Source organism: Sus scrofa, chromosome 5 (assembly GCF_054392235.1).
Source record: "Sus scrofa isolate SSC_HxYL_T2T_F1_AM1 chromosome 5, Sscrofa_HxYL_maternal_Yorkshire_Landrace_v2.0, whole genome shotgun sequence".
In the NCBI taxonomy this organism is placed as follows: Eukaryota; Metazoa; Chordata; class Mammalia; order Artiodactyla; family Suidae; genus Sus; species Sus scrofa.
This window is the reverse complement of record NC_139387.1, coordinates 111,600,329-111,624,431: the sequence shown is the minus strand read 5'-3', so window position 1 is coordinate 111,624,431 and position 24,103 is coordinate 111,600,329. Positions and strand designations below refer to the sequence as shown.

Here is a 24,103-nt window from a genome sequence, read left to right as displayed (position 1 = left end):
AAAAAAAAAAAAAAAAAAGGAATGTCTGAGAGAGCTATCGAAGCCTGAGCCAAGAGAAGAAGTGGCCTGGCAACCATGCAAGCATGTTTCAGCCAGAAAACATATGTAACTTTCCTCAGGTCGCAGAGTTAAGATGACCAAAATACGATTCAAAGCCAGATAGTCTGACTAGCCTAGGAAGTCTGGATAGAAGAATGCTTTGATTTACTAAACTGCTGCCTAAATAAGATGAAACAGCTGGGCCAACTTAAGATTTACAATTGTTTGATTCTTAGGTGTAAGTAAGTCAATGAGAAAAGAGCTCTTGGACGCTAATTTAATACCTTAGGGAACATAAACTAAGGGTATATCCTTCCAATGACGGACTAGAAGCTGAGGCAGGGATAGCAGTGCAGGGGAACATTATGGAAGTAGCCACAGTCTAGGCCCACAGCAGTTATCATGCATTCATACTGTCCTAATGAAGGTCTCATAAAAAGTTTACTCTTTTGATATCCTCCTGCAGGAACCCTGACAGGGGTCTAGCAGAGCAAATCAACACACGGTTAGCACTGAAATAGGCTGGGACCTGGAACCCTCTACCACGGTGCTTGTATTTGCACCTGGGCAAAGGCCTCCCTGAGCAACAGAAGGCAAGGAAACTATAAGGGATGAAAACCAACAAAAATAACTACAGGAATGCCCTTAGGGCAGTTAGCAACAATGAGATACTGCCATTTCAGAGGTGCTGCGTGAAAGCAGGGAAAGGGTGCATGACCCCTGCACCAGGCACCACCAAGGGGGTGGGCAGACCACCTAAGCTCCCTGCTTTGGCCCCACCCACCTATCCAACCCTACCCTCATCCCATTAAAGGAACCAGCCAACCTCCTCAGAGTGGGAGTAAGGGTACCTGTTACTCATTTTTGCTCTCTTGCTCCCTCCTGCTGTAGCATGAGTCCTAATAAAACCTTGTCTGAATTTCTCCTCTGGCCTCCTATCAATTTCTATTGATTAAAGGGCCCAAGGATCCTAGTCAGTGACAGCACCGAATCCCTAAGTTCAATACATGTCAAATTCCACATATTCCCTTTAAGTCTCTAGTTTGATTTTTATCTATACCAATGATTCATACAGAATATGAATGCAAAAATATTGCCCTCATTTCACCTAACATAGGATTGCAGAGTATTGCCATATGTGCTGGCTTGCTTTTGTTAAAATAGCAAACCCTTGCCCCAGCTCTAAGTAGCTTGGTTTGAGCCAGGACCAAAAGAATGAAAATTACCTGACTGCAATGAGAAAAAGCAACAGTACTGCGAACACAGAGTGTAAAGCCATCCGCAGAGTTATCTGAGCTTTCTTCCCCCTGCCACGCAGCATCTGTAAAATGCCCTATCTACCCTCTCTAAGTGATACTGCTCTCCTGCCAACGATGCCCAGACCTACTCTCTTTGCTGTTTTCTTTTATTACTAGACTACCCAATTACTGAACGGCCCTTTCCTCGTGCCAGCATTCAATCCTCAATTAATCCTCACTTTTCCTAATCCCGCCTCTGAAACAGCGTCCAATCCAGAACTGATGCCCGCTCTCTCAAGACCCTACTGACTACTTTGGCGGGAACCTAAACCTTACAAAAGACGCTTTATCCTTCCTTTCCTAGCGGTTGCCACGCTTTCTCTGGAGCGTCCTTCCTCTTGATGTATAAACATGTCTGATGTTACCGGATTGCAAGCTTCTCCCTGGTGGTCTTTGGTTGATTTGGCTTTAACAGGAGACAGGTTAGTGTCAGGATCTCTACTAGATCGTTTTTCATCATCTTGCTAAATCGTCCTCTAAGCAGTTTAGATTTTTAAAAACTAAAAACAAAGATAAATAGTTTCTGTAATAGGCCCAGCAGCATATTTCTAGAAAGCAATCCCTTTACCCTGCCCCCAAGCAGTCCTAACATCGTTTAAAAAAGGGCTTTCGTCATTTTCTCCGGTTCGCTTTCAGCGAATTCAGACTAAATGACTTCTGGATTACATTAAAATCCAGCACATGGGCGCTCGTGGGCTTTGAGGGCGTACATTTTTTTTCCTGTGGTTATTCTTAATTCAAAACCAATGAGGGCAGGTTGGGATCCTTTTGAAAAGGCTTCTCTAGGAGGGAATCCCAAGCATTATCCGTGTTTTCCCGGCGCCTCCCAGAGGCATAAATTGTGGGATGACCTTTCTGAGTGCGGAGGAGGAGGTGCGTCTTTCGTCTTCGGGAGCGCCGCACATCTGGACTCAAAGCTGAGAGTCCCAAGCTAGTACCTCCAGCGGGGTGGTGCTTCCACCCCAGGTCTCGCATGGGGGGGGGGGGGTGTCCCGGGGTCGGCGGCTGGGGCCGGTGGGGCTTGCGGGCACAAGCCGCCTTGAGTGCCGGGGATCCCCGATCTCGGCGGCGCAGCTCCAGAGCCTTGCCCTCTTTCCCTCGCCGCCGCTAGGTCGCCCTGGTTAAATCCCGGACCGCCCAGCGGCCGCCTGCCGGGGGCCGCCCGAGGCGCACAGCTGCCGGGGCCCGAGTCCGCCCCCGCGCCGCGGCGCCCACGCCCAGCGCCTCCCGCTCGCCGGCCGCGGCGCAGTGCAGCAGAGCGCGCCCCCGCTCCGGCCGGGCGGCTCGCGCGCACGCGCGCCAGGCCCCGCGCCCTCCGAGGAGGGCGGGGGCAGAGGGGGCGGCGGCACGGGCGGCCGGGACGGCGGAGGAGGCGGCCGCGTCGCCGCCGGCGGGTCTGGCGCTCGCCCTCGCGCTCGCCCTCCGCCTCGCCCGCGCCGCGCGAGGGCGAAACGCTTTCTCCCGGCATGCAGCGGGAGGAGGGATTTAACACCAAGATGGCGGACGGCCCGGACGAGTACGAGGCCGAGGCGGGCTGCGTGCCCCTGCTGCATCCCGAGGTGAGGGACGGCGCCCCGCGCAGCCCGCGCCCCGCGGCCCCCCAGCCTTCGCCCCCGGCCGCGCGGGGGGCGGCGGCCTGCTGCTTGGGGGGTGGGACGCGCCGAAGTTGGGGAGGGCGGGGAGCGATCCAGGCCGGAGCGCGGCTGCGAGCGGATAACGGGGGAGGAGAGCGCGGGGCGGGCCGGGGCGGGCTCTGGGACGCGGTCCGCGGCGGTGCCCGGAGGACGCAGGTGGAGACGCTGAGGGGACGGGTCTGTCGCCGCGCTTTTCACGGGAGCGCTGGCGGCGAGGGCCTGGTGCGGGGTGGGAGCCGTGCCTCGAGCCCTTATCCCGCTCCGCGCCTCTGGGGGGAGGAGGAGCGCGAATGGTTTTGATTTCTGCTCTTTTCCTTCTTCGGCGTGAATGACGGTATCTGTTCCTCCCTTTTGGCTCTCGGTGGGGGCGTGCAGCGTGAGAACAGTTTCTTGGACAAAGTGATGCCCTTCCCTTTATGCCATTGGCAGCTCCTGGGGCACCTTGTGTCGGATGTTCTTATTGAGCATGTGTCCTTAAGCGATTAGAAAGAGAGGTCGGAAGTTCTGAGCCTAGACCCACGCTCGCACTGGCTTGAGGAACTGTCTTGTTTTTGAGGGCGAGCCAGAGGGGGACAGTGCAAGCGTTTCCCATCACAGCGGGAGTCTCTTCCCCCGTCGGTAAACAGTGCCCCGCTCCAGGATCGGTAGCTCCAGGATCGGTAGCGTTCTGCACTTGTTTACGTCTTAGTTTATAGCCGAGCTAGTACTAATTCAGGCCTGGAAGCAGTTCTTGATGAATTCCGGTTTTTAATGACCCGGAGTGTTGTGCGGAGGGGCAGCATCAAAGCTTCCTGAAGAGCTCCTGTAGTTTTTATGAGCTTAAGGGATGAAGACAATCCTTGTGTTTGTAGTAGGGTGAGCAAACATGGAAGCCCTTGCCTGATTACCGTACATTAAAATCACTCTATTTATTTCTGGATTGAGGATTAGAGCTTGCTTATATTACTTAGTAAAGTGTAAATACAAGCACGTACCCGTGTTCTGTATTCTCATCACCTTCTCATTCATCACTTTTGATTTATCAAAAACAGTTCCTTAGGATTATACCTGGGCCACTAAATGGAAAAGTCTGCCTTGGATTTCTGACAGAAGGCTGTGCAGTAAAGCTAAACACTGTTTTGACCAAAGTGGTGACATTTTCCGAATTGGCATTGGAGACATCTCTCTTTTAGTTCACACTTAAGGCCCTAAAAATATATCAAGAAATAGACAAAGTAGTTTTCAGATGATGCATTGAAGATGTTGCTAACGAATATTTCTATTCATCTAGTCCTGCGAAAGTATTTTAAATACTTAAATGTTGATTCTGTGTATCTTAATAAAACTCTTCGTAAGTGTTTGCATTGTGAAACAATACATTGTTTGGTACTTTAGGAATGATTTCAGCAGGGGACGAATCCAGAGATTGCTTGGAGTCGTGAAATGGCCTGTAGTCTTGAAGTTTAGAGAGCAGTCTTGAGGTTGCCGTTTAATAGACTGTTACTAGAAAATCAACTTCCTCATCCTTGAAAGTGGAAGTAGATGTAGATGATATCTGCCATTTTTACTTGACCAACAGTAAATTCTGCTTCCTTTAGATGTTTCGAGTCTTCAGCTCATGACTGCCAGGGCTCAGGTCTTTCTGTATTTTTCCTGTGGGCAGTTTTGCATTCATACCTGGTACAGACCCGGTAGAGTTCTGCTCTTTCCTTGCAGTGCTTTCTTGGGCAAGCTGCTTCTCTGAGTTCCAGCTTCATGATTTAAAATAATGGGATTAAATAATAACTAATAAGCCATAGTGAGGACTAAGTAAGATAATGGATTCTTTTTTGTTGTTAAACAGTGTCTCCAGTCTCCCTTGAGAAGATACCTATCTGCTTTAAGAGATTAGGTGAGACTGTGTTGAGATTTAAGGATCAGCACATTGTAGGTGCTCAGTTAATGCTGTTTATTCCTTTCTCTCCCACCAGAAGGAGGGCAGTGTTACAGATTTATTTTGATTTTAATTCAATGGTTTAGAAACTTATGTTGGATTTAATTTAGTGGAATAGGATCTTGCCAAGGACAAGTTTTATTTTCCTTTTTATGTTCGAATTTAATAGTGTGTCACAAAAATAGTTTCTCACTATTTGTTGAATAGAGGACTTATTTGTGGGGTGAAGAAATTAGCCATTCTTGAAATCTCCTGTTAGCATGCAGACTGCTCGCTCTTAAAACCTTAGGGGATTATGTAATTAGATTAACAATGAACCCTTCTTTTTAGAGATATTTGTTGTGAGAGAACCTTACTTTTTAAATTAATTAAATAATTCCTTCATTTAATCAGTTATTTAAACATTTACTTGTTTTGTTTTGGTCAGACACTATGCTAGACTCTTGAGACTTCATGATATTTGTGGTAAATTCACTGAGAAGCAGTGTAGGATACTGTTTAAGAGCCAAGACTGGTGACAGATGGAGAATTGAGGTTCTGCCACTTGCTATCATCATGGTTGAATTACATTTTACATTTTTGTGAAATTTACCTACCTCTTAGAGTCGTATTAAGTAGAATAATGTTTATAAAGCGGTCATCACAGACCTGGCACATAGACTGCCAAGCACATCTAACCTTCTAGAGGCTCTGGCGTAAAGTGGGTACTGATGTTGTTGACTTTGCTTCTTGATGAAACAGATTATTTTATTATAATGGTAGAAATTAGAGGCTATTTGGAAAAGTTAAACTGTTAGGAGGGCATGAGGGTGATAATCCCAGCTCTTCTACTTTAGGGTAGTGGACATTTGAACTACTCTTAGTTTCTTTGCTTTTAAGATAAAGAGGCTGGATTAGATGTTCCCTTAAGATTTCTTCAGACTCGAATGCTCTGATGTATGTTGTGATTTTTTAAGATTGATAGGCTTGAGCATCTATCTACTATATACATAGCACTATGCTAGGTTATATGGGTGAAAATATAGTAAATGTGGTAGCTTTTGCTTTCTAGAAGTTAATGAGCCAGTTGGGAAGTTATGTGCATATGAAACATGTAACAGAATCCAAATAAGTGCTAAAATGAGAAATGTAGCCTGTAGATAGGGTCCGATTCGAGTTATCTAGAATGGTTAGGAGTAGAACTTCACCACAAGGATGGAGAGCTTATGTTGGTCTCCAGATCCAGCTGACTTGCTGTCCCCAGCCTTCCATTTCATTCACTAGTGCATCCTCAGTAAGCCTTGTCTGCTTTCACAGAATGAGGCCACAATACTCCCTTCACCCGGAGCATTATTATAAGGGCTCTCTGTTTCAGCAAGATCTGACTCAGAGCTTTGAACTGGATTGTGTAGATTATCTAGGGCTTTCATCTCTTGCTTGCTTCCTTTTTTCTCAATTTCAAGACTTCTATTGCTGCCTTTTCTCTAGTGTCTCATTTTTTAAATTGGCAACATTTTTTGCTTCATATTAAATTTGTCCACATCCATGTCTCTCTCTCTCTCGTTTTTAAGTCTTTTTAGGGCCACACCTGTGACATAGGGAGATTCCCAGGCTAGGGGTCTAATTGGAGCTACTACTGGCCTACCCCACAGCCACAGCAATGCCAGATCCAAGCTGCGTCTGTGACCTACACCACAGCTCATGGCAATGACAGATCCTTAACCCACAGAGCAAGGCCAGGGATCAAACCCGCAATCTCATGGTTCCTAGTCGGAATCGTTTCTGCTGTGCCACGGCAGGAGCTCCAATACTACAGATATTACAGAGTATATTTTTTAAGCTTTTCTTTAGTGAAAGTAATTTTGCCTTTTTCCATTACTATTTTTTTGGGTCCTTATATATTTGGAGATATGCAAGCATACACATGTATAAATTAGCTCATTTGCTTTTGGAAAGCAGATTTAAAAAAACCACTTAGAAAATTGCTTTTCTTTTTCCAATAGGCTTCTCACATACTCTTTCCCTTCAAAGCATGTCTTTCTGGCAGTCTTTAGGATCCGATGCCTTTTTTTATTCAGCAGAAATGCTATAGGCCATATAATTATAATTTAAATTTAAAGATGCTGTATACCCTAAGCATAGTAAGCACTGAGTCAATATATATAAAATGAAAGTGCCACTAATTGGTGACATCATAGATTGTGGCAAAGCCAAAGTTGAAAATTATTGACCCATAGAACCAAAAAATTATCTGTGGTTGTGAGAAATGCCATTTTACTGTTTTGATTTATTTTGCTGAGTGTTTTTATTGAATTTGTGAAACTTATCCCAAAAGTGTTTACTGAGAGTGGACTGTGGAGGGGGTAAGAGTATGTTCCTCAACCATAAGAGAGAATGAAATAATGCCATTTATAGCAACATGGATGGCTGGAGATGGTCATACTAAGTGAGGTAAGTCAGACAGAAAAAGAAATATCATGTGATATCACTTACATTACATTTAAAATGACATAAATGAACTTATTTACAAAACAGACACAGACTCACAAATCTCGGAGTCAAACTTAGAGCTGTGGGAAGAAGGGATAATTTGGGAGTTTGGGACTGACATAAACATGCCACTGTATGTAGAATAGATAACCGACAAGGACTTACTGTATTTAACTGGGAACTCTGCTCCATATTCTGTAATAACATAGATGAAAAAGTAATCTGAAAAAGAGGGGATATGTCTATATGTGTGGCTGATTCATTTTGCTTTACATCTGAAACGAACACAACGTTGTAAATCAACTATACTCCAATAAAATTAAAATTTAAAAAAAAGGATATAGGTTAAAAGCGTGAGTGTTGGTACTTGGCTCCTTGAGTTCAAAACTTAGTTTGGCACTAGCTGCGTGACCCTGGCAAGTTATTAAACTATGTTCCAATTTTCCAGACAAAATGGGAATATAATAGGTTCTACCTTATGACGTTATCGTTAGGATTAAATGAGAGAGTATATATAAAGTTCTTTGGCATTTAGGAACACAATACATGTTAGCTGTTGTGGTAAGAAGTTAGTAATATCTCAAGCAGTAGTAGTATACATATATTAGATATTGAGGCAACTGATTGACTAGCTAAGGTAGCTAAAATTGGTTGAGGTTTGAGGAGAGGACGGGCAGAGTACTCTTTATTATAAGCCTTTTTTGCACTATTTAGTTTTTTTTTTTAAAGATGTGTGCTTTGCTATGAGAAATGTTTATTTAGCATCTAAGTATGGTCTTGATACTTTGATAGCCCACAAAGTAATGAGGAACACAGAGTAAGACATTGTAAAATAACAAATGATGAACTAGAGGTCTTCAGATCCCAGAGGATAGATAAAGGGGTGTGTGTATGTGTGGGTGTGTGTGTGTGTTTGTGTGTGTGTGTGTGTGTGTGGATGTGTGTATTTAGTTAAAAATTAAAAATATATTGTGGACCTCCTTTCCTCTAGAAAATATCCTAAGTGTATTAGGATTGTTTAGTCCTTTAGGGTGTCTTTAAAAAAATTTTTTTTAATTAAAGTTAATGTGTCTTGATGTAGTGTGCTTTTAACGGAATTCCCAATAGCCACATTATACAAGAAGATGTTATTTCACTATTCTCTTTTAAATCATCTAATTCTAGTAGTATTTTGTGATTAGATTCTATGACAGATAGGTAATTAAAGAATAAAATATCAAATAGTTTAAATTTTGGAATTTAAAAAATTGATTCAGGGTAATATTATATTTATAAACTATGCAAGTAAAATTCTCAACCCATGTAATATTTATGCATTTGTAGGGTGATGTCTTTTGTTAAATTCTCCTTAGAATAGGGGTCCAGGCAGCAAATTTGAAAGTAGAGTGAAACTTGAGCTTTCTATAGATGAGATTATGAAGAACTTAGTTTCCTGAATTATAGAAGGTTAATGAATATTTTTGGTTGTTGTCTCAGTTGCTGAAAATTTGCTAAATTAATTACCCCACTTTCTAGGGTTAATACATAGTAATTGTGGTAGAATCTTTCTTTGATAAATCAGAATATTATAGTGTATCAGGCTCATTGTTCTGATTATCAGTACTGTTGAGATGGAAATGATAAAGCTAAATGCATTGAAGTTTTTTTTAAAATATATATCAGATAGCTTATGTTTTTTTAATCACTTTTATGCTAGGAACAATTAAGTGAAAAAATGATAATTACTGATTGAGATGTTACTTTACCCTTGTTCAGTTTGTAAAAATAACTTTCTGATTATGAACATTAATTCATTTATGAAGAATTTAGTGAAGGATGAACAAAAGTGGTGACCAGAATTATTCCCATTCTCATTAAAATGAATGAATGAATGAACAAATGAACAAACAAAAACCCTTTTGTGAGCTGAAGAAATTATTCATTGTGTTAGAATCTTTGGATTGCAGGAGTTCCCTTCATGACTCGGTAAGAACCCGGCTAGTATCCATGAGAACAGGGGTTTGATCCCTGGCCTCTTTCAGTGGATTAAGGATCCAGCGTTGCCCTGAGCTGTGGTGTAGGTCACAGCTGTGGCTTGGATCTGATGTTGCTGTGGCTGTGGTGTTGACCGGCAGCTGTAGCTCTGGCTGGACCTCTAGCTTGGGAACTTCCATATGCCACAGGTATAGCTCTAAAAAGCAAAAAAAAAAAAAAAAAAGAGAATCCTTGGATTGCAGTTGTCACCAACTGTTTTAAAATCTGCTTTGGTAAAAAAGGTAATTTACTGACTCACATCACTCAAACTCAGGAGGGCAGGGGTGCAGTTGGGCTTTAGGGTAAGTAGAACTTGAGCCGAGAATGTCACCAAGCATTTCTCCCTTTCTCTCTCCCAGCCCTTATCTCTGCCTTTCAGCTGCTAATGAAGAGCAACTTCTTTCTTCTGTGTAGTGGGGACATGGATGCCAGCTTTCATATCTCAAATCTCAGCTAACCGTTACAGAGGGACTACTTGTTTTTCATTATTCCACATTGAAAAGTGGCATCAGTTGTTCTGATTTAGGTTATGTGCCTGCTTCTAAGGTCACAGGAGAGGACCTGTACGTGGCTAAGAGCTCTTGGTTGTTGTTGGAGGAGGAACAGTTTCCTTAAAGAAAGAATGCTGGCAGGCAAAACCTTTTCTGTTCTCTGTAGAGAACTATTTATTTGCTTTGTTCCAGGCTTTTATTTTCTGATGTACTTTGAGGTGCTGTAATTACATTGAACTCATTGTTAGCACTAATGTTCTAGTGGAGCTACTGAATAGCATGCCCCATGAATAATCTAGACCAGGGGTTGGGAAACTTTCATTGTAAAGACATGATAGGTACTTTCAGGTTTGTGGGATGTATTGTGTCTGTAGCAACTACTCAAGTCTGTGGAGATTGTATGAAAGCAGCTGTAGGCAATATGGAAATGAATGGGTGTGCTGTTTGTTAAGAAAACTTTATATGTAAAATCAGGTAGTGGGCCAGATTTGATCTGTGGGCTCTATTTGCCAGCCCTTGATCTACATAATACATAGGAACTCCTCGGAGTTGATGTTAAATACATATTTCAGTGCGTTGAATCCCATTCATCACTGGTGTGCAATAACTTCATCAGAACTGGATTTGTGTGGAAATGGGTTGAGTAAAGTAAGAATGTGTGTGTGTTTGTGCATGTGTGCGCTGTATGTAACAGAACCTTATGGAGAAGTTTGTTAGACTATACATGCTTCCATATCCACTGCTCACAGTTTCTAATTTAGTAGATTTGTGGTGTGTGTGTGTGCATTTGTGTGTGTGTATATATATATAAAAAGCTCCGGAGGTGATTCTGATAAACAGTCCCATACTTTGTCCTCCCCTCTCTGATATACACTTCATATGTTGAAGTTTAATTACAGGAGGAGGAAGGAAGCTGATTTGATGTTTAAGGTATGAAGCATTGTATCATGTGCTTTTCCTGTTATCTCCTCAATAGTAGTTGCTAACGGTTATCAAACTGAAACTCTGAGCCCCTGTCCTAAACAGTTTTGCATATATATTCATTGATTCAGTTCTCATACTTTTTAAATATTTCGTTTATAAACGAGGAGAATGAAGCAGAGAGAGGGTAATGATGGTAAGTGGCAGAGCTGAAGTTGAACCCAGCTGCCCCTTTTGTAATGTGCAGCACAGTGTGATAGTGATGTCGCAGAGTTGATGAAATAGCTGGCTGTGATTGCAAACGTCCTCATTTATTTAAAAAATATTTTTCATTGAGTAGTTTTAGGTTCACAGCAAAATTGAGCAGAAAGTAGAGAATTCCCGTATACCACACTGTCAACAGCCTGCGGTGGAGGTAGTACATTTGTTATAGTCTGTGAACCTAGGCTGACACATCATTATCACCCAAGTCTGTACTTTACCTTAGGGTTCACTTTTGGGTTTTAATGTGGGTTTTGACAAATGTATAATGACATGTGTCCACTATTACAGTATCATACAGCATAGTTTCACTACCCTAAAAATCCTCTGTGTTCTGCCTCTTCATCCCTCCCTTCCTGCTAACTCTGGCCACTCCATAGATGGTATTTTGTTGTGGCGGCCCTAGCAAAACCTAACACAGACACAAAGAGATATTTCATCCCGGAGGATAAATAGATGGCAGATAAGTGCATGAAAACATAGCGTCATTAGCCATTAGAGAAATGTAAGTTAATAACCATGACTTACTGTATACCTTAAAATGGGATAAAATCTTTTTACTGTTTCCATAGTTTTCCCTTTAACATAATGTCATGTACAGTTGATCTTTGAACAACACAGGTTTGAACTATGTGAATTCACTGACACATGGATTTTTTTCAGTAGTTTTATAGAACTATGTACATCTTACAGTCAGCATAATACTCTGGTAATTCATTCAGGTTTTAGCACATATCGGTAGTTCATTCCTTTTATTACTGGGTAATATGTGAATGTACCACAGTTTATTTAACTATTTACCCATTGATATTTGTGTTGTTTCCCGTTTTGGTTATTATAAATAAAGCTGCTTTAATTATTTGCATAAAGCTCTTTGTGTAAACATAAATTTTCATTTTTCTAGGATAAATGCTTAGGAGTGCAATTACTGAGTCATATGATAGTTGTATATTAGTATTTTTAAGAAACTGTCAAGATGTTTTCTGGAGTGGCTGTAGATTTTACATTCCAACCAGTGGTATACGATTAATTGATTTCTCTGCATCTTTACCAGCATTTGGTGTTGTCACTTTTTAATTTTATCCTATTTTAATAGGTATATGATAAGTCATTGTTATTAGTTTCCATTTCTCTAAAGGCGGATGACACTGACTGTTTTCATGTGCTTATTTGCCATCTATATATCCTTCTGGATGAAATGTCTCTTTGTGTCTGTGTTAGTTTGCTAGGGCTGCATAACAAAATAGCATATATTTGGAGTGGCTTAAATAATGGAAACTTATTTTCTCACGATTCTGGCGGCTAGGTCAAGGTATTGGCAGGTTGAGTTTCTTAGGAGGTCTTACTCTGCTTAACAAATGGCTGCCCTCTTGCTGTGTCTTCAACATGGTTTTTCCTCTCTGGCACCAATCTCTTTTGTCTATGTATGTAAATTTTCTTTTCCTCTAAAGACACCAGTAAGTGTGTATCAGGGCCCACCCCGATGACCTTATTTTTAATGTGATCCCCTATTTAAAGGGCCTACCTCCAAATTTAGTCATGTTCTGAGGTACTAGGATTTAAGGCTCAAGAGATGAATTTAAGGTGACACCATTCAGCCAATAACAAGTGTCTTTAGCCAGTTTTAAAAAAATTGATTATTTTTGTTAGCATGCTGGAGAGAAGAAAAGACAGTCAACAGGAGCAGTGAGGTCCCAAGCAGGTTTTATTGCCAGAGATATGGTCGGGAGCATTGAGAAGGAACTCAGGCCTCCTGACATTTAGGGAGAGTTAAGTTTTTATTTATTTATTTATTTGTTAATACTTCCTTAGCTTTTGTTTTGTCTTTATTGTTGAAGAGTCTTTTTTTTTTTTGTCTTTTTAGGGCCACACCCACATCATATGGAGGTTACCAGGCTAGGGGTTGAATTGGAGCTATAGCTGCCACCCTACACCGCAGCCACAGCAACACAAGATATGAGCCACGTCTGCGACCTACACCACAGCTCATGGCAATGCCGGATCCTTAACCTACTGAGCAAGGCCAGGGATTGAACCTGCAGCCTCGTGGTTCCTAGTTAGATTTGTTTCCGCTGCGCCACGATGGGAACTCCCGGGAGAGTCAAGTTTTATCGGGCAGGGGTCATGTGTTGAGTCACGTAGTCATGGGATGGTGGTTGGGGTCTGGTCCAGGTAGGAGTTTCAGTTTTTATCTGGCCACAGTTTGAACAGACAGAAGTGTCCAGTAATGTTCTGAGATGGTGGCAAGTATGGGCTGGAGTGGACCTCTAGCTCATGGTGACACTTTTATCTGTGGTTTGTTGTTCAGAATTTCTACCTAAGAATTTTGTTGTTGAGTTTTGCGAAGTTGTTATTTTAACATCCTAGACACTAGTATTTTACTGTGATTTGCAGATGTTTTCTCCCAGTCTCTAGGGTCTTTCTTGAGCATAAGTTTAAGTTTTGATGAAGTTTGGTTTTTTCCTTTTATGGATTATGCTTTAAGATCTCTTCCTAGCCATAGAAGCAAGAGTTTTTGCTCCCCCACTGTTTTGTTTTTTTTTTTTAAACAGTTTATGGTTTTACATGTAACATTTCAGTTAGGGATTAATTTTGAGTTATTTCTGCATAAAGCATGAGGATTAGGTTGAACTTCTTTTTTCCCCCTAAAAATATCCAGCTCTTCTAGCACCACTTGTTGAAAAGCTTCTTTCCTCCACTGAATTGCTTTTACATTGTTGTCAAAAATAAGTTAAGCGTATTTGTATGTTTTTATTTTATTTTATTTTTTTGTCTTTTTGCCATTTCTTGGGCCGCTCCCGCGGCACATGGAGGTTCCCAGGCTAGGGGTCCAATCGGAGCTGTAGCCGCCGGCCTACACCACAGCCACAGCAACGCGGGATCCGAGCCACGTCTGCAACCTACACCACAGCTCACGGCAACGCCGGATCCCCAACCCACTGAGCGAGGCCAGGGATTCAACCCGCAACCTCAGGGTTCCTAGTCGGATTCGTCAACCACTGTGCCATGACGGGAACTCCTGTATGTTTTTAGTTCTGCGTTCTGTGTTCTGTTTCACTGGCCCATGTATCTATTTCTTAGCCAATACTACACAGTCTTGATTGTTGAAGTTGTATAATAGGTTTTGAAATTGAGTAGACTACTTCTTATTTATTCATCTTTTAAAAAATTATTTCAGCTGTTTTAGTTGCCTTCCCATGTAAATTTTAGAATAACCTTGTTTATATATATAAGAAGTCTTACTGGGATTTTGATAGGAATTACATTAAACATGTACGTCAACGTGGGGAGAATTGACATCTTAACCATTTTTAGTCTTCCAGTCCTTAAAAGTAGTATGTCTGTTTATTTATTTAGATCTTTGATTTCTTTTGTCAGTGTTGTGTGTTTTTAGCATTAAAGTGCTGCCTATGTTTGTTTATGCTAATTTCTATCCTCTCATGCCCCCTTAAGACGTCTGCTCATAGTTGGACCCCATCAGTTTTTGACTCCACCAGTTCACTTCTACTAGAAATCATTTCTATTCCTAAAAAATTTCAAAACCCAAACCATTTTCTTTTGATTCTACTCGTCTTCTGTCTACTGCCCTCTTTCTTTGCTCTTTGTGGCAAAACCCCTCAGAATATTTGCCTGTTCTTGCTGTTCCCAGTTCCTTTCTTTCTATCTTTTCTTTAATCAGTTACAGTCTGGCATGTGCCCCCCTTGTCAAAGTAACACGAAATCTACATGGTTAAATCCAGTGGTCAGCTTGTGGTGCTTATCCTTGTTGACTTTTCAGCAGCATTGATATAGTTGATCTTAACTTTTTTCAATTTGCTTCAGGGAATTGCAGATCAAAACAAGATATAGTTTAGTACCCACCAGTCCTCCAAAATTAAGAAGTCTGGGAAATCTAAGTATGGTGGAAAACTCACACATTACTAGTGAGAGTATAAGTTGGTACTGCCACCCTGGAGAGTATTTTAATGACACTAAAGTAGAAGATACTCAAACCTCTTTATTCCGAAGTTCCAATACTAGGTGCTTACCTAGAGAAAGTTTTATTAGATGAAACCTGTGTAAGATTGTTCATTGCAGTATGACTTACAGCAGCAAAAAAGTCTCTTAGTAGGGGATTGATGTGGTTTATTCATATAATGGGATACTATCTAATAATTACTTTAAATAAACTAGAATTACATGCTTCGACATAGATAAATCTCAAAAACAATGTTAAGTGAAAAATGCTAAGTACTTTACGGTATATTTTTGCATATTAGGACACAAATTGGGATTTTTCTTGTCGTCTAAGCAGTTTTCCTGGAGCTCAAAGCTGAGGACAGTAGCTGAAAAAGGGCCTGCAGTATAAACAGAGGTGCTCAGCGTGCTGGGAGGTGGCTGGTATTTGTATTGGAAATCTATTACTTCTAGTCTGTAAAGATAAAGAGAGACTTTAGTGGGAGCAAGGGGTTCTTGGAAGAGTTATCAGCCCAGCAAGGGCGTTCTGTAGTGTGTATATGGTCCTCCATGTAGGTTGCAAACAATCCCTCTGAAAGACTGGGAAACTTTGCAGGAGAAGAACGTTCCTCTGACTGGATATTTGCTACGTGGCAGAAAATAGTTAGGCCTCCTAGGATGCTGTCTGAATGGCATATTAGAGGATTCTTGAAAAAGTGTGATTTGGAGAATTCCCGGCGTGGCTCAGTGGTTGACAAACCTGACTGGCATCCATAAGATGCAGGTTCGATCCCTGGCCTCGCTCAGTGTGTTAAGGATCTGGTGTTGGGGTGAGCTGTGGTGTGGGTCGCAGATGCAGCTCTGATCCCACGTTACTGTGGCCTTGGCGTAGGCTGGTGGCTACAGCTCCAATTGGAGCTCTAGCCTGGGAACCTCCATATGCTGCCAGGTGCGATCCTAAAAAGAGAGGAAGACAAAAAAAATAAATAAATAAAAAATAAAAAAGTGTGATTTGGGCCCACGAGGTTGCTGAAGGCCCAGAGACAAGGGGACAGGGTGGGGTTGGGGGAACTGCTGCTTTACTGGGGAAGAGTAAAGCTTAAAGATGTATTAGATAGCCTTATAGCAGAAGAGCAGGAGAGAGCGCTTCCTCTGTATGTCCAGTGATGTGAGATAAGGGTGTTTCCTTTGGGCCAAGCATAGATAGGATATAGTCGTCTTGAAAGAAACTTAACACAAACAAATCGCCTGCTGGGCAGAAGCAGCCCTAAGGTTATACCACTGGCAAAGAAGCTGAGGAATTTTTAGAGGTGAGCTGAAGAATGTCTCTTCTGCCCCAAAGGTTATAGAGGGAATTTCTGTCAAAGAAAACCATAGCTGGACATTAGTTCAAATGTAAAAATTAATGTTATTCAGGAACTATTGCAATAAGGAGGAAACGGAGCTGTCAGTGTAGGGCTGGGCTCAGTTCTGAATACAGCAGAGATAATTGGAGATTTATAGCCAACAGACAGAATGGGGGGGGTGGTCAGTGGAGGGAAAATACTAAGACGAGACATCAGGGGTAGGGGCATTCTTGCTAAACCAATTTAACAGGATTCTTGCCACAGGCAAGCCAGGGTGATCAGATATCAAGGATGGAAAATTCTCTAACTGACTCAGCAGGATTCTTGCTAAAGCTGGATTATGCAGTCCCAGTAAGGATGGGGAACCAAGGTCAAGGCCTAGTTGAGAAGAATGCTCAGAAGCGTCTGAGTGCAGTTTGGTGAAGGAGCGAGTGTTTCAGAATTCTCAGAATGCCCCACATGAGAGAGGCCATTGATACTGCCCATGACTGAGGATATGAGAAAACTACCAACAGCATCTAACCTAAGTAATACCAACTTTGCCTTGTCTCACGTTTCTGCCTTTATTTCCATCGTCCGGTAGGCAGAGTAATGGCATTCCAAGGTTATCAAATCTTAAACCCTGAAACTTGTCCTGTAAGTGTTAATTTATAAGAGGAAAAAAGACTTTGCTGGGATGAGGAAGTTAAGAGTTACGAGATTTTGCGGGGAGTTATTTTGGATATCCAGGTGGATCCTATTGCAGTTACATGTATCTTTGTAAGAGGGAAGCAGACGGAGATTTAAACGCAGAGGAGTAGACTATATGCAGCAGACCAGGGAGATTTGAAGGTGCTGGCTTCAAATACTGGATTACTGTCACCACAAGCCAAGGAAAGCCAGAAGCCACCAGATCTGGAAGAAAAAGAATGGCTTCTCCTTTAGAGCCTCCTAAGGGAGCATGGCCCTGCTAACACCTTTCGATATTCGTATTGATTTTGATCTGCTGACCTCCAGAACTATAAGATAATAAATTTGTGTTCTTTTTTTTTTTTTTTTTTTTGGTCTTTTTGACATTTCTTGGGCCGCTCCCACAGCATATGGAGGTTCCCAGGCTAGGGGTCGAATCGGAGCTGTAGCCACCGGCCTACGCCAGAGCCACAGCAACGCAGGATCCGAGCCGCGTCTGCAACCTACACCACAGCTCACGGCAACGCCGGATCGTTAACCCACTGAGCAAGGGCAGGGACCAAACCTGCAACCTCATGGTTCCTAGTCGGATTCGTTAACCACTGCGCCACGACGGGAACTCCAATTTGTGTTCTTTTAAGGCAGTGAATTGATAGTAATCTATTGTCGGGTCAGTAGTAAACTAACATGTATGCCATTACACAGTACTAGAATAATTTGTTTGTGTAGTGGTGAGAACACAGATGACAAGGCAATTGACTGTGCCTTAGGGAAACAAGAAAGGCTATGGTGACATTTAATTGTGGGTTGAAGGATTTGTAAAAGTTTGCCAAACCTGAGGTGTAGGCAGTGTGCCTTTTGAGCAGAATAGCTAAGCTGTTCTGTTCACGTGAGCAAAGTGATATTAAAGTCTTTAAAGTACCTGACAGCTTGGAAGAAATGAAAGGCCATACTTATTTGGAGAAGATTAGGTGGTATTCTTAGATTATTCAAAGAGGTAATAAAAAAATCAAAGATTATATTTTTAACAATGTGGCTAAATACAAGGTAAATCGGAACATTAGTAATGCTCCCATTTACTATTTATATCCAACTCCAAAATGCAATGAAAATTACTTTCTGCATACTGCAGATAAGCTGGGTTTTACTGCAGTAGCAAGTGTAAAATCGTAGTGGCTTACATGTTACTGGTTTAGTACATGTGCATTTTGGCTACTTTGGGTCCCAGACTGTTTAATCTGCTCCCTGGAACATTGTCGGTTTCCATGTCTGATGGGAAGAGGGACTGAGGAATTGCTTACTGGCTTTTAAAACCTATTCTCTCCTGCTGAATAGCATTGAGAACTATGTCTAGATACTCATGTCGCAACAGAAGAAAGGGTGGGGGAAAAAACTGTAACTGCAATGTATACATCTAAGGATGACCTGACCCCCTTGCTGTACAGTGGGAAAAAACAAACAAACAAACAAACAAACAAAAAACCTATTCTCTGACAGCAGTATGTCTCTTTTATTCATGGTCTCTTGGCTAAAAAAAAAAAGTCAATCGCTTGGACTTACTTAATTTTTTCAAAGGACTAAGGATGTGCCACATGCTTGGGGAGAGAACTTGAAATATTTGATAAATAGCACTGATGATTATAATATATTTAAATATAAAAGTCAGGACCAAAAATGCCCAAGGAAAAGATTAATGTAAGTGATTATAGTTAATATAATCCTTGAACTGTATCAAAAGTATAAATAACGGAGTTCCCGTTGTGGCTCAGTGGTTAATAAATCCGACTAGGAACCATGAGCTTACGAGTTCGATCCTTGGCCTTGCTCTGTGGGTTAAGGATCCAGCGTTGCCATGAGCTGTGGTGCAGGTTGCAGATACGGCTTGGATCCCGCATTGCTGTGGCTGTGGCATAGGCCTGCAGCTACAGCTCCAATTCAACCCCTAGCCTGGGAACCTCCATATGCCACAGGAGCAGCCCAAGAAATGGCAAAAAAGACAAAAAAAAAAAAAAAAGTATAAATAACTCTAAAAATGGAACATGAATGTTTAGATCAGTGTGTAAAGGTTAATATCTAATCTTTATGGATAAAAGTCAGATTCTAATATATTAAACAAATTTCAGGACACAGAATAAAATGGTCAAAAGATAGCAATAGGTAATTCTCAAAAGAAGAAATAGAATAGGAAAATATATTTAAGGTTGAAAGTTCAAATGTTATCTCCTCTATTTAAATTAGGGGATAATTTAAAAATAACTCATGCCTGTGAATTTATGGAAAAATGGTTAATCAGATATTGGTGGTGGGATTATAAATATATCTCTTTGCAAAACCAATTTAGATATTGTATCAAGAACCATAAAAATATTTATACCCTTTAAGAATCTCTCTAGGAAGTTTACTCCCATTGAAAAGAAATGTTGAATTTTAAAGAAATGGTTTTGTAGTAGTGAGGAAAAATCTGTCCATTTGCTGATTTATTTACTTATTTTTCACTGCGCCCATGGCATGCAGAAATTCCTGGGCCATGGATCGAATCCACACCACAGCAGTAACCAGAGCCACAGCAGTGACGATGCCAGATCCTTAACCCACTGAATCACCAGGGAAACCCTCATTTTTATTTTAAAGTTATCCTATTTCATAGGTTTTTTTCTTTTTTAAATTATGTAAGTTTTAGGTGTACAGCATTGTAATTCAACATCTGTATACACTATAAACCAGGGTCTAATTATAATCACATGTATAGTTGACCCCCTTCACCCTTCACTCACCACCCTTCTTCCCCTTCTCCTCTGGTCAGCCCTAATCTCTTCTCTGAATCTGTGAGTTTGTTCTTGTTTTATGTATTTATTTTTTTACTTACTTTGCTTTTTAGGGCCACACCTACGGTATATGGAGGTTCCCAGGCTAGGGGTCAAATCGGAGCTGTAGCCGCTGGCCTACGCCACAGCCACAGCAAAGCAGGATCCGATCCTCGTCTGCAACCTATACCCCTGCTCACAGCAACACCGGATCCTTAACTGATCAAGTGAGGCCAGGGATCCAACCCAAAACCTCATGGCTCCTAGTCGGGTTCGTTTCCATTGCACCACAGCAGGAACTCCTTATTCATTTAATTTTTTAGGGTCACATCCACGGCATATGGAAGGTCCCATGCTAGGGATTGAATCAGAGCTGTAGACACTGGCCTATGCCACAGCCACAGCAAGGCCAGATATGAGCCACATCTGTGACCTACACCTCAGCTCATGCTAATGCTGGATCCTTAACCCTTAGTGAGGCCAGGGATCGAACCTTCGTCCTCATGGTTACTAGTCAGATTCGTTTCCGCGGAGCCACGACAGGAACTCTAGCTTTTGTTTTATTTTGTTAGATTCCACATGCGAGTAGAATCATACCATGTTTGTCTATCTCCATCTTTTACTTAGCATAATACTCTCAAGGTCTGTCCATGTTGTCACAAGTGGCAGAATTTCATTCTTTTTTATGGCTGAGTAGCATTCCATTGTGTATGGATATGCCATATCTTTATTATCCCTTTATCCATCCATGAACACTTAGGTTTTTTCCATACCTCACCTATTGTAAATAATAGTGAACATAGAGGTGTCTGTATATTTTTGAATTAATATGTTTGTGTTCTTTGGTTGAATAGGGAGAGGTAGAATAGCTGGGTCTTTTCTTGGTTTTTTGAGGCATCACCATACTGTTTTTCATAGTGACTCTACCAATTTACAGTCCCTTTTCTTTATATCCTCCCAATGTTTGTTTTATCTTTTTAATAATAGCCATTCTAAGAGGAAATGTAAAGGGGAAGAATATGAACTATATGAATATTGTGATTACGGACTACATAAAGATAAATAAACATCTAGACAAAGATTTTATAGCAGTGTTGAAGGAAATTTGCAAAATTAGGTTAAATTGAAAGAAAAAAACTTCCTCCTAAAAACACATACTCTAATAATGAAAAAAACACCTGACAAATTCCAGCTGGGGTCATGACACAAAGTATTTGACAACTCAACAGCAAAAAAGCCAACAATCCAATTGAAGAATGGGCAAAAGACCTGAATAGACATTTCTCCAAAGAAGATATACAGATGGCCAACAAGCACATGAAAAGATGCTCAACATCACTGATTATTAGAGAAATGCAAATCAAAACTGCCATGAGATACCACCTCACACCAGTCAGAATGGCCATCATTAATAAGTCCACAAATAACAAATGCTGGCGAGGGTGTGGAAAAAAGGGAACCTTCCTGCACTGTTGGTGGGAATGTAAGCTGGTACAATCACTGCGGAAAACAGTATGGAGTGACCTCAGAAAACTAAATACAGAACTACCATATGACCCAGCAATCCCATTCTTGGGAATATATCCAGACAAAACTTTACTTGAAAAAGACACATGCACCCATGTGTTCATTGCAGCTCTATTCACAATAGCCAAGACATGGAAAGGACCTAAATGTCCATCAACAGATGAATGGACTAAGAAGATGTATATATATACACAATGGAATGCTACTCAGCCATAAAAAAGAACAAAATAGTGCCATTTGCAGCAACATGGATGGAACTAGAGACTCTCATACTAAGTGAAGTAAGTCAGAAAGAAGAAGATAGATACCGTATGATATCACTTATATCTGGAATCTCATATATGGCACAGATGAACCTTTCCACAGAAAAGAAAATCATAGACATGGAGAGCAGACTTGGGGTTGCCAAGGGGGAGGGGGAGGGAGTGGGGTGGACTGGGAACTTGGGGTTAATAGATGCAGACTGTTGCCTTTGGAGTGGATAAGCAGTGAGATCCTGCTTTATAGCACTGGGAACTCTATCCAGTCACTTACAGTGGAGCCTGATAATGTGAGAAAAAGGAATGAATGTATATGTGTGTGTGTGTGACTGGGTCACCTTGCTGTATAGTAGAAAATTGACAGAACACTGTAAACCAGCTGTAATGGACAAAAATAAAAGTCATTAAATAAAAAGAAGTATTTGGCTAGTTCTCCTCAAAACTGTCAAGGTCATCAAAAGTAAGAAAAGTTTGGAGCTCCTGCTCTAGTGTGGCGGGTTAAGGATTCCAGTGTTGCTGCAGCTGTGGCTCAAGTCTCAGCTATGGCTCTGGTTCAGTCCCTGGCCTGGGAACTTCCATGTGCTATGGGTGTGGCCATTTAAAAAAAAATAAAATAAAGTTTGTCATAGCTACAGAAGCCTAGGGAGCCATGACAACTTAAATGTAATGTGATAGCCTGAATAGAAGCCTGTGACAGAAAAAGGGTATTACTTAAAAACTGAAGCAATTTGAATAAAAGTATAGACTTCAGTCAATAATAATGTATTAATATTGAATGCTGAATTACAACAAATTACCACACTACTGTTAGGTGTTAATAATAGTGGAAGCTGTGTGTGTAGAATGTGGGACCTCTGCATTGATTGTGTAAATGTTAAACTATCCTAAATAAAAATCTGAAAAACAAAGGTTTTTTTGAAAAAGGAGAGGGAGAAAACTACACATATAGACATATGTTCATCAAATGTTTGTGGAAAGAGAAAAAAGTGTGTACATGTATGTTTATACATAATATATATTACAATTATATATTATAACACAATATATAGTGTGTATATGTATGCTTATACATAATATATATTATAGTAATATATAATATATTATTGTGTATATATTATATATGTGTGTGTATATATATGTGTGTGTGTGTATATGTATATAAATACTAGAAGGAAATAAAGTGAAAACCAGTTTTTATTTTTTTATTTATTTTTTTGGTCTTTTTTGCTATTTCTTGGGCCACTCCCATGGCATATGGAGGTTCCCAGGCTAGGAGTCTATTCGGAGCTGTAGCCGCCAGCCTATGCCAGAGCCACAGCAACACGGGATCCGAGCCGCGTCTGCAACCTACACCACAGCTCACGGCAACGCTGGATCGTTAACCCCCTGAGCAAGGGCAGGGACCGAACCCGCAACCTCATGGTTCCTACTCGGATTCGTTAACCACTGCGCCACGATGGGAACTCCGAAAACCAGTTTTTAATGAAGCTAGAAGGTGATGAACATTTTCCTAGTCATGTTAGAGGCCAGCAAAGTGAGTTTGAACCTTGTTTACTAAAAACAATGATAATATACTGTTAGCCAGGGATCAGAAACTACAGCAGAACATATATAAATATGAGACTTCTTACTTACTGAAAAAATTGGTTTGAAATCTTTCCATTATATAGCCAAGTCTTTTTTGTCTAATCTTCCCCTAAAGAGGGTGCATCAAATAAATTAGAAATTTTGTCTTGAGTGTAGTGTCACTTGCTGGCACTGTTAATTAAATTCATTTTAAAAGAAAGTTATTTTATAATTATATATATTATACTTACATCATTTTATTATATTTTATATTACACATACATTATATTATGTATTATTGTACACATTATATATTGATATATTTTATATTAATATATAATTTTATTATGTTATATTTTATAAATATATAACATTTATATTATAATTATATTATTTATATGATATATTGTATTTATATTTATATCTTATATTTTATAATTTATAGTGTCTACTGGTTTTCCTTATCCTTCATTGTTCACTTGGTTATATGTTTTATGCTTGTGCTGTCCTCTCATCATATATAGTCAATATTCTTTTGTAAAAATCCTTGTGGTATTCCTAGAAGTTAGTTCATTACTACCTGAGTTTTAAGAATATCTCACATTTGGGTCATCAGTTTTGGTTTGGACTTAGAAATGAATCAGTTGTGCATAGAGACTTTTTTTTCTTTCCTGTCTTGTCAGCAACCCTTTATATTACTCTAATTTTATCACACACGTAATGGAATTATATTTGAGCAACTCAAAATTAATGTAATTAAATACATTTAGCTTCTTGCTTCAGAAGTCAGCCTGTTACAGTGATACTTGACAGCAGATATTTGCATAGTGCAAGTCATAAGCACATGGTGAAGCCCTCCTGGTTTGCTAATTCACAAATGTGTATGGGCTGTGCACCAAAGGCAAGCAGGTAACGTGAGTCATGTAAGTAACATGTATGTGCCCCTAGAATTGTACT

General features: G+C 40.7%; 1 protein-coding gene across 4 annotated transcripts in view; it reads left to right on the top strand.

The window, feature by feature from the left end:
• Positions 1-2,681: 2,681 nt before the first annotated feature.
• The window catches only part of ZDHHC17 (zinc finger DHHC-type palmitoyltransferase 17), a 93,692-nt gene continuing 72,270 nt past the window's right edge, over positions 2,682-24,103 (top strand). For 2 of the 4 annotated variants that reach the window (XM_084957796.1, XM_084957795.1), the window contains exon 1: positions 2,820-2,896. Coding sequence is in view for 2 of the 4 variants with exons in the window: in XM_084957792.1 (XP_084813918.1) it covers positions 2,804-2,896 (93 nt within the window). In the remaining 2 variants the exon portion in view is untranslated. Of the gene's footprint in view, positions 2,897-3,092; positions 3,306-24,103 lie in introns of those variants that run through there. The other 2 variants (XM_084957792.1, XM_084957793.1) reach the window with 2 other exon arrangements.